This window comes from Somniosus microcephalus, unplaced genomic scaffold (genome assembly GCF_052327205.1).
Source record: "Somniosus microcephalus isolate GS21.2 unplaced genomic scaffold, FLI_Smic_1.0 unresolved_chr2, whole genome shotgun sequence".
NCBI classification, from domain to species: Eukaryota; Metazoa; Chordata; class Chondrichthyes; order Squaliformes; family Somniosidae; genus Somniosus; species Somniosus microcephalus.
This window is the reverse complement of record NW_028225180.1, coordinates 81,914,210-81,929,244: the sequence shown is the minus strand read 5'-3', so window position 1 is coordinate 81,929,244 and position 15,035 is coordinate 81,914,210. Positions and strand designations below refer to the sequence as shown.

Here is a 15,035-nt window from a genome sequence, read left to right as displayed (position 1 = left end):
TCAACTAGTCTGTGTTTTGTGTGTTGTCGCTGTAAAAGTCAATTGGGACGGTGTAGAGGGAGCTTTACTCTGTATCTAACCCGTGCTGTACCTGCCCTGGGAGTGTTTGATGGGACAGTGTAGAGGGAGCTTTACTCTGTATCTAACCCGTGCTGTACCTGCCCCGGGAGTGTTTGATGGGACAGTGTAGAGGGAGCTTTACTCGGTATCTAACCCGTGCTGTACCTGCCCTGGGAGTGTTTGATGGGACAGTGTAGAGGGAGCTTTACTCTGTATCTAACCCGTGCTGTCCCTGCCCTGGGAGTGTTTGATGGGACAGTGTAGAGGGAGCTTTACTCTGTATCTAACCCCTGCTGTACCTGCACTGGGAGTGATTGATGGGACAGTGTAGAGGGAGCTTTACTCTGTATCTAACCCGTGCTGTACCTGCCCTGGGAGTGTTTGATGGGGACAGTGTGGAGGGAGCTTTACTCTGTATGTAACCCGTGCTGTACCTGCCCTGGGAGTGTTTGATGGGGACAGTGTGGAGGGAGCTTTACTCTGTATCTAACCCATGCTGTACCTGCCCTGGGAGTGTTTGATGGGACAGTGTAGAGGGAGCTTTACTCTGTATGTAACCCGTGCTGTACCTGCCCTGGGAGTGTTTGATGGGACAGTGTGGAGGGAGCTTTACTCTGTATCTAACCCGTGCTGTACCTGCCCTGGGAGTGTTTGATGGGGACAGTGTAGAGGGAGCTTTACTCTGTATGTAACCCGTGCTGTACCTGCCCTGGGAGTGTTTGATGGGGACAGTATAGAGGGAGCTTTACTCTGTATGTAACCTGATATTCTGCACTGTGATAAGCACAAAAACCACATGCACAAAAGGTTTTGAAATTACTCAGTATTTACAGCACAGAAACAGGCCCTTCGGCCCAACTGCTCCGTGCCGGTGTTTCTGCTCCACACCAGCCTCCTTCCACCCCTCTTCATCTCACCCCATCAGCATAACCTTCTATTCCTTTCTCCCTCATGTGTTTATCCAGCTTCCCCTTAAACACATCGATACTATTCGCCTCAACCACTCCCTGTGGGAGCGAGTTCCACATTCTCACCACTCTCTGGGTAAAGCAGTTTGCCCTGAATTCCCTATTGGATTTATCAGTGACTATCTTATACTTTATGGCCCCTCGTTCTAGTCTCTCCCAAAGTGGAAACATCTTCTCTACGTCTACCCTCTCGAACTCCCTGATAATTTTGAAGACCTCTGTCAGGTCACCCCTCAACCTCTCTTTCTGGAGAAGAGCCCCAGCCTGATCATTTATAACCTCCTATTTTTTTTTTTTGCACTTCAGTGCCTCTCTATGATCCTTGGTTGTAATCTGGTGACCAGAGCACCGTCCTACATTGTGCGCTGGCGAATTTTTGGACTTTGGCCACGTGTCCTAAAGACTGAAATAACGGACTTGGAACGAATCGCTGGCTTTCTGGGTAAAGAGCACAGTTGTCGGGCGGGACTGCTGTTAAGATGCATATTGTTGTTGGATGTTGAGAAAAAGGTACGTGTGTTGGCCAGGACGATGCGGAGCCTTGGTAAGGTGATACCTGACGTAACCGAGGAGAAACGTCAAGGCAAACAGTTGCAGAGCTAAGGAAACGGGGCGTGCAAACTGTCGAGAGATTCTTTTGTCACGGCTTGATAATGCAACAGCAGATTTTGGAGAGGAGGCCATAAAGACCCATTCCCCAAGGGTTTGGAGAACCGCGGGACCACACCAGATCCGACACTGACTCCTTCCTTTTCTCCCCAAGACACGGAATCGAATCAATTTTTTTTGGCCCGAGTTGTACTCGCTTGGGAAGGTTAACTATATCCAGTAAAAACTGTGGGGTGTAGCGGCAACTGAAATGCTTTCAAGTCATAAAATAACTATACACAGTCTCTCGCTTGATCTCTGCGCCTTTTGGATTCTGCAGGAGAGCGCAAACCGATCTCACGGCTTGTGATGGCCCAGACATCTCTGATTTAAAAATTCTCCATCCTTGTTTTCAAATCCCTCCATGGCCTCCTCGCCCCCCTCCCTATCTCTGTAACCTCCTCCAGCCCCTACAACCCTCCCTATCTCTGTAACCTCCTCCAGCCCCTATAACCCTCCCTATCTCTGTAACCTCCTCCAGCCCCTATAACCCTCCCTATCTCTGTAACCTCCTCCAGCCCCCACACCCCTCCCTATCTCTAACCTCCTCCAGCCCCACAACCCTCCCTATCTCTGTTACCTCCTCCAGTCCCTACAACCTTCCCTATCTCTCTAACCTCCTCCAGCCCCTACAACCCTCCCTATCTCTGTAACCTCCTCCAGCCCCTACAACCCTCCCTATCTCTGTAACCTCCTCCAGCCCCTACAATCCTCCCTATCTCTGTAACCTCCTCCAGCCCCTACAACCCTCCCTATCTCTGTAACCTCCTGCGGCCCTACAACCCTCCCTATCACTGTAACCTCCTCCAGCCCCTACAACCCTCCCTATCTCTGTAACCTCCTCCAGCCCTACACCCCTCCCTATCTCTGTAACCTCCTCCAGCCCCTACAACCCTCCCTATCTCTGTAACCTCCTCCAGCCCCTACAACCCTCCCTATCTCTGTAACCTCCTCCAGCCCCTACAACCCTCCCTATCTCTGTAACCTCCTCCAGCCCTACAACCCTCCCTATCTAACCTCCTCCAGCCCTACAACCCTCCCTATCTCTGTAACCTCCTCCAGCCCCTACAACCCTCCCTATCTCTGTAACCTCCTCCAGCCCCTACAACCCTCCCTATCTCTGTAACCTCCTCCAGCCCCTACAACCCTCCCTATCTCTGTAACCTCCTCCAGCCCTACACCCCTCCCTATCTCTGTAACCTCCTCCAGCCCCTACAACCCTCCCTATCTCTGTAACCTCCTCCAGCCCCTACAACCCTCCCTATCTCTCTAACCTCCTCCAGCCCCTACAACCCTCCCTATCTCTGTAACCTCCTCCAGCCCTACAACCCTCCCTATCTCTCTAACCTCCTCCAGCCCTACAACCCTCCCTATCTCTGTAACCTCCTCCAGCCCCTACAACCCTCCCTATCTCTGTAACCTCCTCCAGCCCCTACAACCCTCCCTATCTCTGTAACCTCCTCCAGCCCCTACAACCCTCCCTATCTCTGTAACCTCCTCCAGCCCTACACCCCTCCCTATCTCTGTAACCTCCTCCAGCCCCTACAACCCTCCCTATCTCTGTAACCTCCTCCAGCCCCTACAACCCTCCCTATCTCTGTAACCTCCTCCAGCCCCTACAACCCTCCCTATCTCTGTAACCTCCTCTAGAGCCCCACAACCAACATTCCCGCTAAGTTGGGCGGCCACACAGCTCTTGGCCGGGTCCCCGCGCCACTCCGGGGCTGGCTTTTCCAGTGTTAAATTTCATGCGTGCGGGAAACTGTGAATGGGTTGCGCTGTCCCTTAAAGGGGCCGCGCACCCAAAAAAAAATTAGGGGCAACATTGCCTACAGCCCCCCTGAGATCTCTGCGCTCCTCCAATTCTGGCCTCTTGCGTATCCCCCGATTTCCATCGCTCCACCATCGGCGGCCGTGCCTTCAGCTGCCTGGGCCCTAAGCTCTGGAATTCCCTCCCTAAACCTCTCCGCCTTTAAGACGCTCCTTAAAACTGACCTCTTTGACCAAGCTTTTGGTCGCCTGTCCTACTATCTCCTCATGTGGCTGGGTGTCAAATTTTGTCTGATCCTGTGAAGCACCGTGGGACGTTTTACTACCTTGTAGGCGCTATATAAATGCAGTCCGCTAGTTGAGTTTACACAAGCTAGTGGTTCCGTCGCTGGTCGCCTTGAAAACAGACTGGCGCCACAACAGGCTCGCTGCTTGTACCTTGTGCATTTATTAATAAATCAGCTTTTAACACACAGCATAAAATCTGGCGGCCCCCCCCCCTGGTGACCTTGGGCCGCGAAGATCAATAAATAGCGATCGAGGATTATCGTGGGGACTTTTCGAGGAGATTGTTACTCTGCCAATTAACGGGCTGGGGTCTTCAGAGGAAGGCGTCACACCACTCTCTCAGGCAGCGGTAACAGTCTTCCGATTGCCTGTTGCCCGCGAAGCACACCTGCCTCATCCAGGACTTGAAGGCTGCTTTATCCTGCTTCAGTAATAGGAACTGGCCCAGGACGTCTTTGGCCTGAAACAGGGACCGGTCAAAAGAAAGGGATTAAAACAAGACCGTTTAATAATCCGCACACAAACGCATCTTAGTATTCCCACACACGCACAAACACACGCTCGTACATGCACACGTTCTATAGAGTGCAACAGCAAGTATGATAATGATCCACACAGTCTCCAGGGTCCAGTCCCCAGGGTATCTCAGGGTCCAGTCCCCAGGGTGTCTCAGGCTCCAGTCCCCAGGGTGTCTCAGGCTCCAGTCCCCAGGGTATCTCAGGGTCCACTCCCCAGGGTATCTCAGGTTCCAGTCCCCATGGTATCTCAGGGCCCAGGATATCTCAGGGTCCATTCCCCAGGGTATCTCAGGGTCCAGTCCCCAGGGTATCTCAGGCTCCAGTCTCCAGGGTATCTCAGGGTCCAGTCCCCAGGGTATCTCAGGGTCCAGGGTATGTCGGGGTCCAGGGTATCTCGGGGTCCAGTCCCCAGGGTATCTCAAGGTCCAGTCCCCAGGGTGTATCTCAGGCTCCAGTCCCCAGGTTATCTCAGGGTCCAGTCCCCAGGGTATCTCAGGGCCCATTCCCCAGGGCATCTCAAGGTCCATTCCCCAGGGTATCTCAGGTTCCAGTCCCCATGGTATCTCAGGGCCCAGGGTATCTCAGGGCCCAGTCCCCAGGGTATCTCAGCGTCCAGTCCCCAGTGTATCTCGGGCTCCACTCCCCAGGGTATCTCAGGGCCCAGTCCCCAGGGTATCTCAGCGTCCAGTCCCCAGTGTATCTCAGGGTCCATTCCCCAGGGTACCTCAGAGTCCAGTCCCCAGGGTATCTCAGGGCCCATTCCCCAGGGTATCTCAGGGTCCAGTCCCCAGGGTATCTCAGGGTCCAGTCCCCAGGGTATCTCAGGGTCCAGTCCCCAGGGTATCTCAGGGTCCAGCGTATCTCAGGGCCCAGTCCCCAGGGTATCTCAGGTTCCAGTCCCCAGGGTATCTCAGGGTCCAGTCTCCAGGGTATCTCAGGGTTCAGTCCCCAGTGTATCTTAGGGTCCAGTCCCCAGGGTATCTCGGTCCAGTCCCTAGGATCCGGTCTCCAGGGTATCTCAGGGTCCAGTCCCCAGAATATCTCAAGGTCCAGTCCCCAGGGTATCTCAAGGTCCAGTCCCCAGGGTATCTCAAGGTCCAGTCCCTAGGATCCGGTATCTCAGGGTCCAGTCCCTAGGATCCAGTCTCCAGGGTATCTCAGGCTCCAGTCCGCAGGGTATCTCAGGGTCCAGTCCCTAGGATCCGGTCTCCAGGGTATCTCAGGGTCCAGTCCCCAGAATATCTCAAGGTCCAGTCCCCAGGGTATCTCAGGGTCCAGTCCCCAGGGTATCTCAAGGTCCAGTCCCTAGGATCCGGTATCTCAGGGTCCAGTCCCTAGGATCCAGTCTCCAGGGTATCTCAGGCTCCAGTCCGCAGGGTATCTCAGGGTCCAGTCCCTAGGATCCGGTCTCCAGGGTATCTCAGGGTCCTGTCCCCAGAGTATCTCAGGCTCCAGTCCCCAGGATATCTCAGCATCCAGTCCCCAGTGTATCTCGGGCTCCACTCCCCAGGGTATCTCAGGGCCCAGTCCCCAGGGTATCTCAGCGTCCAGTCCCCAGGGTATCTCAGGGCCCATTCCCCAGGGTATCTCAGGGTCCAGTCCCCAGGGTATCTCAGGGTCCAGTCCCCAGGGTATCTCAGGGTCCAGTCCCCAGGGTATCTCAGGGTCCAGCGTATCTCAGGGTCCAGTCCCCAGGGTATCTCAGGGTCCAGTCCCCAGGGTATCTCAGGTTCCAGTCCCTAGGGTATCTCAGGGTCCAGTCCCCAGGGTATCTCAGGGTCTAGTCTCCAGGGTATCTCAGGGTTCAGTCCCCAGTGTATCTTAGGGTCCAGTCCCCAGGGTATCTCGGTCCAGTCCCTAGGATCCGGTCTCCAGGGTATCTCAGGGTCTAGTCCCCAGGGTATCTCAAGGTCCAGTCCCCAGGGTATCTCAAGGTCCAGTCCCTAGGATCCGGTATCTCAGGGTCCAGTCCCTAGGATCCAGTCTCCAGGGTATCTCAGGCTCCAGTCCGCAGGGTATCTCAGGGTCCAGTCCCTAGGATCCGGTCTCCAGGGTATCTCAGGGTCCTGTCCCCAGAGTATCTCAGGCTCCAGTCCCCAGGATATCTCAGGGTCCAGTCCCCAGGGTATCTCAGGGTCCAGTCCCCAGGGTATCTCAGGATCCAGTCCCTAGGGTATCTCAGGGTCCAGTCCCCAGGTATCTCAGGGTCCAGTCTCCAGGGTATCTCAGGGTCCAGTCCACAGGGTATCTCAGGGTCCAGTCCCCAGGGTATCTCAGGATCCAGTCCCCAGGTATCTCAGGGTCCAGTCTCCAGGGTATCTCAGGGTCCAGTCCCCAGGGTATCTCAGGGTCCAGTCCCCAGGGTATCTCAGGATCCAGTCCCTAGGGTATCTCAGGGTCCAGTCTCCAGGGTATCTCAGGGTCCAGTCCCCAGGGTATCTCAGGGTCCAGTCCCCAGGGTATCTCAGGATCCAGTCCCTAGGGTATCTCAGGGTCCAGTCCCCAGGTATCTCAGGGTCCAGTCTCCAGGGTATCTCAGGGTCCAGTCCACAGGGTATCTCAGGGTCCAGTCCCCAGGGTATCTCAGGGTCCAGTCCCCAGGTATCTCAGGGTCCAGTCCCCAGGATATCTCAGGGTCCAGTCCCCAGGTATCTCAGGGTCCAGTCTCCAGGGTATCTCAGGGTCCAGTCCCCAGGGTATCTCAGGGTCCAGTCCCCAGGGTATCTCAGGGTCCAGTCCCCAGGTATCTCAGGGCCCAGTCTCCAGGGTATCTCAGGGTCCAGTCCCTAGGATCCGGTCTCCAGGGTATCTCAGGGTCCTGTCCCCAGAGTATCTCAGGCTCCAGTCCCCAGGATATCTCAGGGTCCAGTCCCCAGGTATCTCAGGGTCCAGTCTCCAGGGTATCTCAGGGTCCAGTCCCCAGGGTATCTCAGGGTCCAGTCCCCAGGGTATCTCGGTCCAGTCCCTAGGACCCGGTCTCCAGGGTATCTCAGGGTCTAGTCCCCAGGGTATCTCAAGGTCCAGTCCCCAGGGTATCTCAAGGTCCAGTCCCTAGGATCCGGTATCTCAGGGTCCAGTCCCTAGGATCCAGTCTCCAGGGTATCTCAGGCTCCAGTCCGCAGGGTATCTCAGGGTCCAGTCCCTAGGATCCGGTCTCCAGGGTATCTCAGGGTCCTGTCCCCAGAGTATCTCAGGCTCCAGTCCCCAGGATATCTCAGGGTCCAGTCCCCAGGGTATCTCAGGCTCCAGTCCCCAGGATATCTCAGGGTCCAGTCCCCAGGGTATCTCAGGGTCCAGTCCCCAGGGTATCTCAGGATCCAGTCCCTAGGGTATCTCAGGGTCCAGTCCCCAGGTATCTCAGGGTCCAGTCTCCAGGGTATCTCAGGGTCCAGTCCCTAGGATCCGGTCTCCAGGGTATCTCAGGGCCCAGTCCCCAGGGTATCTCAGGGCCTAACCCTCCTCCGCACGGATTTGGCATCTGTCTCAGTGGACCTAGTCTGCCAAAACCGCCCCCCCCGCCATTGTCCAGGGAGCCCTGCAACCCTATAGCTGCAGCCGCTCACCATTGGGTGAAGAATGGATGAGGTACAAGAGGACACCCTGAGACCAGTGGAATGACCCCTGTCTAACCCTTGAGCTCCACCACCTAGAAAGGCAGCAAGCGCTTGGGAACACCACCACCTCCAAGTTCCCCATCAAAGTCACACACATTTTGGGACATATATGGGCCATTCTTTCATCGTCGCTGGGTCAAAGGCTTGCAACCTAACAGCGCTGTGGGAGCACCTTCACTGCATGGGACTGCAGCGGTTCAAGAAGGAGGCCCCACCACCTTCTCAAGGGCATTTAGGGCTGGGCAATAAAGGCCAGTGATGTCCCAGATCCCGAGGACTGTCAGGTTGGTGGGGGATTAACAAAAGGGTAAGTTCAATCGCCCCTCCCCCCGACGCCTCCTGTGCACTGTGACGCTTGCCCTGTGACCCCCAGGGCGGCGAGGTTGAGACCTCACCTTGCAGAAGCCCTTCTCTTCCAGCCGTCCTCCCAGGACCAGGCCGATGCCTGCCAGCTCCTTCACAGACTTCTCCTTCATGGGCTCCAGCACAAAGTTCTTGTGCTTCTGCGACGTTGTGCAGTTGGGGAAGACGGGAGGGCGCTCTGGAACGTGCAGAGAGAGAGAAAGACACCGTTAGTGGTGGTGGGGGGGGGGGGGCGAGGAGGGTGGGCAGGGACCGGTGAAATCCAACCGGTCAAACCCGCGACCTCCGTCACCTAGAAGGACAAGGGGACAGCAGGCGCACAGGAACACCGCCACCTCCAAGTTTCCCTTCCAAAGCCACACACACCGCCCCAATCTGGGACATATATCGGGGCCGTTCCTTCATCATTGCTTGGTCAAAATCCTGGAACTTAACAGCACCTGTGGGAGCAGCTTCCCCACACGGGACTGCAACAGTTCAGGAAGAAGACCCACCTCCAATCACAGAGGGAGGCCATTCAGCCCATGCCGGCTATCCAATTAGTCCCACTCCCCGCAGTCCTGCTCTTTCCCCTTCAAGTATTTATCCAATTCCCTTTTGAAAGTCACTATTGAATCTGCTTCCACCGCCCTTTCAGGCAGCGCGATCCAGATCACAACAACTCGCTGCGTAAAGTGATTACTCCTCATCTCCCCTCTGGTCCTTTTGCTCATTGATTTATCTCATTGAAACTTATAAAATTCTAACAGGACTGGACAGACTAGATGCAGGAAGGATGTTCCCGATGGCGGGGGAGTCCAGAACCAGGGGTCACAGTCTAAGGATAAGGGGTAAGCCATTTAGGACAGAGATGAGGAGGAATTTCTTCACCCAGAGAGTGGTGAACCTGTGGAATTCTCTACCACAGAAGGCAGTTGAGGCCAATTCATTAAATATATTCAAGAAGGAGTTAGATATATTTCTTGAGGCTAAAGGGATCAAGGGATATGGGGAGAAAGCAGGGACAGGGTACTGAATTTGGATGATCAGCCATGATCTCATTAAATGGCGGAGCAGGCTCGAGGGGCCGAATGGCCTACTCCTGCTCCTATCTTCTATGTCTATGTTTTGCTGATTATCTTCAATCTGTGTCCTCTGGTTACCCACCCTCCTGCCAGTGGAAACAGTTTCTCCTTATTTACTCGATCAAAACCCCTCATGATTTTGAACGCCTCTATTAAATCTCCCCTTAACCTTCTCTGCTCCAAGGAGAACAATCCCAGCTTCTCCAGTCTCTCCACGTAACTGAAGTCCCTCATCCCTGGAACCATTCTGGTAAACCTCCTCCGCACCCTCTCCCAGGCCTTGACATCCTTCCTAAAGTGCGGTGCCCAGAATTGGACACAATACGCTAGTTGGGGCCAAACCAGTGTTTTATACAGGTTTATCACAACATGCTTTTGTATTCTATGCATCTTTTATAAAGCCATAGATTCTGTATGCCTTTTTAAACAGCCTTCACAACTTGTCCTGCCACTGTTAAAGATTTGTGTACATAAACTATCTGGCTGGGTTTTTAATTATCTGGGCCATCGTATCTGATTCCCATCCTGTCCTCTCCTGGCGTCCTGGACTGAGATCAGTAACTCAGCACACTCCTCCATCTCGCTCGCTCTCTCTGCTGTCTCTCTCGGCCAGTTCCTGCAGCTGGGCTGTGGGTCCTGGTGTGGCACTGGGTGGAGCAGCCACTCTCCGAACCATCGCTGCAGCTCAGAGGGGTTTAAGGTCACTGGCATCTGGCACAGTCAACAGCGCAGAGACACGGAGCGAGCGAGAGTTAGAGAGACAGACAGAGAAAGAGATAGTGAGGGAGAGTCAGTGAGCGAGAGAGACCGACAGAGAGAGGGAAAGATAGTGAGAGGCTGAAAGACAGAGACGGTGAGAGAGAAAGACATAGAGAGAGACAGTGAGAGAGAGACAAAGAGAGAGGAAGAGAGAGGAAAAAGAGAGAGGGACAGATACAGAGAGAGACATAGTGAGACAAGAGTGGAAGAGAGAATAGGCTGAGCGCAAGACAGACAGAGTAAGAGACAGTGAGAGGTGGAGAGAGAGACAGTGAGAAAGCGATAGAGCGAGAAACAGAGAACGAGTGAGAGACAGGGACAGACAGACAGATAAGAGAGTGAGATAAAGAGACTGAGTAAAAAAGTGAGGGAGAGACAGCGAGAGAGAAAGGGACAGTGAGAAAGAGACTGACAGTAAGAGACAGAAAGATGGAGTGGCAGAGTGAAAGAGACAGTGAGAGACACAGAGATATATCGATCCGTGTTGACAGCCTCTCTCCATTCTGTCCTTCACCCTGCCACACTCTTCATCTGTCAGTGTTTATCTTCATCTTTCTGTCTCTTTCACTTTCTCTCCCACAGTCTCTCACTCATTTATTGCCTCTATCTCTATTTTTCAGTCCCTCTCCCTCGCTGTCTTTTTCAGTCTCTCCTGCTCTCTCTCCCTCTCTCTTGCCTCCGTTCAAATAACCCCAAGATGTTTGAGATGGGACAGTGTAGAGGGAGCTTTACTCTGTATCTAACCCCGTGCTGTACCTGCCCTGGGAGTGTTTGATGGGACAGTGTAGAGGGAGCTTTACTCTGTATCTAACCCCGTGCTGTACTTGCCCTGGGAGTGTTTGATGGGACAGTGTAGAGGGAGCTTTACTCTGTATCTAACCCCGTGCTGTACCTGCCCTGGGAGTGTTTGATGGGACAGTGTAGAGGGAGCTTTACTCTGTATCTAACCCCGTGCTGTACCTGCCCTGGGAGTGTTTGATGGGACAGTGTAGAGGGAGCTTTACTCTGTATCTAACCCCGTGCTGTACCTGCCCTGGGAGTGTTTGATGGGACAGTGTAGAGGGAGCTTTACTCTGTATCTAACCCCGTGCTGTACCTGCCCTGGGAGTGTTTGATGGGACAGTGTAGAGGGAGCTTTACTCTGTATCTAACCCCGTGCTGTACCTGCCCTGGGAGTGTTTGATGGGACAGTGTAGAGGGAGCTTTACTCTGTATCTAACCCCGTGCTGTACCTGCCCTGGGAGTGTTTGATGGGACAGTGTAGAGGGAGCTTTACTCTGTATCTAACCCCGTGCTGTACCTGCCCTGGGAGTGTTTGATGGGACAGTGTAGAGGGAGCTTTACTCTGTATCTAACCCCGCGCTGTACCTGCCCTGGGAGTGTTTGATGGGACAGTGTAGAGGGAGCTTTACTCTGTATCTAACCCCGCGCTGTACCTGCCCTGGGAGTGTTTGATGGGACAGTGCAGAGGGAGCTTTACTCTGTATCTAACCCCGCGCTGTACCTGCCCTGGGAGTGTTTGATGGGACAGTGCAGAGGGAGCTTTACTCTGTATCTAACCCCGCGCTGTACCTGCCCTGGGAGTGTTTGATGGGACAGTGCAGAGGGAGCTTTACTCTGTATCTAACCCCGCGCTGTACCTGCCCTGGGAGTGTTTGATGGGACAGTGCAGAGGGAGCTTTACTCTGTATCTAACCCCGCGCTGTACCTGCCCTGGGAGTGTTTGATGGGACAGTGCAGAGGGAGCTTTACTCTGTATCTAACCCCGCGCTGTACCTGCCCTGGGAGTGTTTGATGGGACAGTGCAGAGGGAGCTTTACTCTGTATCTAACCCCGCGCTGTACCTGCCCTGGGAGTGTTTGATGGGACAGTGCAGAGGGAGCTTTACTCTGTATCTAACCCCGCGCTGTACCTGCCCTGGGAGTGTTTGATGGGACAGTGTAGAGGGAGCTTTATTCTGTATCTAACCCCGCGCTGTACCTGCCCTGGGAGTGTTTGATGGCGACAGTGTAGAGGGAGCTTTACTCTGTATCTAACCCCGCGCTGTACCTGCCCTGGGAGTGTTTGATGGGACAGTGTAGAGGGAGCTTTACTCTGTATCTAACCCCGTGCTGTACCTGCCCTGGTAGTGACGGCAGACGCTCGCCAATCCATCTCTGGTTTCCGGTGGCCCACACTAACTGCTGTAGCTTTTTGTAATCAAAGTCCGCTTTCTGCCGGTTGCTGGGGTCGGTGAGATGTTGCAGTGGTCGGTGAGATGTTGCAGTGGTCGGTGAGATGTTGCAATGAGGTGCAGGCCCCAGTCACAGTGAGGTCAGCCATTGTGCTGTCAGCACCACACAGGACTGACCAGCAGGCCCGAGTAACTGTGTCCATTGTGACCTCTCGGCCCACCTCTCCCGTGTGGTGGGGGGCGGTTGGCACTGATCTGATGACTTTGTGCATGGGCTGTGGGTGATAGGGAGCATACGCAGCACCCATATACACGGCAGCTATATACACAAGAACAGAAGAATTAGGAGCAGGAGTCGGCCATTCAGCCCCTCGAGCCTGCTCCATCATTCAACAAGATCATGGCTGATCTTCAACCTCAACTCCTCATTCCCGCCTGATCTCCATATCCCTTGATTCCCCTAGAGTCCAAAAATCTCTCGATCTCAGCCTTGAATATACTCAACGACTGAGCCTCCACAGCCCTCTGGGGCAGAGAATTCCAAAGATTCACCGCCCTCTGAGTGAAGAGATTCCTCCTCATCTCAGTCCTAAATGGCTGACCCCTTATCCTGAGACTGTGCCCCCTGGTTCTAGACTCCCCAGCCAGGGGAAACATTCTCCCTGCATCTACCCTGTCAATCCCCCTCAGAATCTTATGTTTCAATGAGATCACCTCTCATTCTTCTAAACTCCAGAGAGTATCTCTAAAGGATAAGGGGTAAGCCATTTAGGACAGAGATGAGGAGGAATTTCTTCACCCAGAGAGTGGTGAACCTGTGGAATTCTCTACCACAGAAGGCAGTGGAGGACAATTCATTAAATATATTCAAGAAGGAGTTAGATATATTCCTTAAGGCTAAAGGGATATGGGGAGAAGGCAGGGACAGGGTACTGAGTTTGGATGATCAGCCATGATCTCATTGAATGGCGGAGCGGGCTAGAGGGGCTGAATGGCCGACTCCTGCTCCTATCTTCTATGTTTCTATGTATCGGCCCAATCTACTCAATCTCTCCTCATTAGGACAACCCTCTCATCCCAGGAATCAATCTAGTGAACCTTCGTTGCACTTCCTCTAAGGCAAGTATATCCTTCCTTAGGTATGGAGACCAAAACTGTACACAGTAAGGGCCACATGGTCCTATTTCTAGGCCACCATCTCACCGCTATCTCCAGAAGCAGCTCCACACACCCTCGCCCAACTCAACACCCCATCAACTCGTTACAGCACCACCTAGCAGAGCCTCCAACAGCATCTCCTACCACTTGCAATGCCTTGGAAAGCCACAGCACACGTTAAAGCTACAAGACTCCCGCCGTGACCCTAAGACTTACCCGCCGACCCAAGCAGTCGCTTCCGGGAGTACTCGAGCAATGAAACCTGGTGGTTTTTAAGGGACACACATCACTGTACACACCCCATGGTATTAACGAGCCAGATTCTCAGACTCGCTGCTCCAGAATGAAACTCGAGCTCATCCAAAACTTCAGTGCCCCATGTCCTAACTCGCACCAAGTCCCCTTCGCTCATCACCCCCTGTGCTCACTGCCCCGTGTCCTAACTCGCACCAAGTCCCGTTCGCCCATCACCCCCTGTGCTCACTGCCCCGTGTCCTAACTCGCACCAAGTCCCGTTCGCCCATCACCCTGTGCTCACTGCCCCGTGTCCTAACTCGCACCGAGTCCCCTTTGCCCATCTCCCCTGTGCTCACTGCCCCGTGTCCTAACTCGCACCCAGTCCCGTTCACCCATCACCCCCTGTGCTCACTGCCCCGTGTCCTAACTCGCACCGAGTCCCGTTCACCCATCACCCCGTGCTTACTGCCCCGTGTCCTAACTCGCACCGAGTCCCGTTCACCCATCACCCCCTGTGCTCGCTGCCCCGTGTCCTAACTCGCACCGAGTCCCGTTCACCCATCACCCCCTGTGCTTACTGCCCCGTGTCCTAACTCGCACCGAGTCCCGTTCACCCATCACCCCCTGTGCTCGCTGCCCCGTGTCCTAACTCGCACCGAGTCCCCTTCGCCCATCTCCCCTGTGCTCGTTGACCTACATTGGCTCCCGGGCCGGCAACACCTCAATTTTAAAATTCTCACCCTTGTTTTCAAATCCTTACAAGGCCTCGCCCCTCCCTATCTCTATAACCTCCTCCAGCCCCACAACCCTCTGAGATCACTGCGCTCCTCCAATCCCGGCCTCATGCGTATCCTCGATTTTAATCGCTCCACCATTGGCAGCCGTGCCTTCAGCTGCCTGGGCCCCGAGCTCTAGAATTCCCTCCCTAAACCTCTCCGCCTCTCTCTCCTCCTTTAAGATGCTCCTTTAAACCGACCTCTTTGACCCAGCTTTTGGTCCTGTCCTAATATCTCCTCGTGGCTCGGTGTCAAATTTTGTTTTATAAATCGCTCCTGTGAAGTGCCCTGAGCCGGTTTACTGTGTTAAAGGCGCTATATAAATGCATGTTGTTATTGCACCCATCATCTCATCAAAGCCAGGCCATTGCACACTTGGATCCCTTTGGACCTCAAACCAGAAATTTACAAGCAGCTATAATTACCCGGTTTATAGGCCTTGCCCACAGGCTTTTAAAAAGGGATAGACCACATTAACAGCTGGAGTTACACAAGGAGCCTGTGAAAGGTGCTCTCTCTGGTGTGTTAGAGAGGCGTACAGACCAGTGGGGCCAGGCTCCATCCCTCCCCGCCCGATTCACACTGACCTCACCTGGGCAGTGGCCGAGGCTGTAAATGGTTTCAGAGCCTCCCCTGGGT

The 15,035-nt window shown here is 54.2% G+C and overlaps 1 protein-coding gene across 1 annotated transcript; it reads right to left on the bottom strand.

Moving 5' to 3' along the window:
• Positions 1 to 3,875: 3,875 nt before the first annotated feature.
• On the bottom strand, positions 3,876 to 12,341 carry LOC147092907 (barrier-to-autointegration factor A-like). Its single transcript, XM_085975760.1, has 3 exons — positions 12,170 to 12,341; positions 8,262 to 8,407; positions 3,876 to 4,194 (listed from the first exon to the last, which is right to left on the bottom strand). Exons 1-3 carry the CDS (start codon positions 12,204 to 12,206, stop codon positions 4,048 to 4,050), a joined length of 330 nt encoding a protein of 109 aa, XP_085831886.1. The 5' UTR covers positions 12,207 to 12,341; the 3' UTR covers positions 3,876 to 4,047.
• Between the last annotated feature and the right edge of the window lie 2,694 nt (positions 12,342 to 15,035).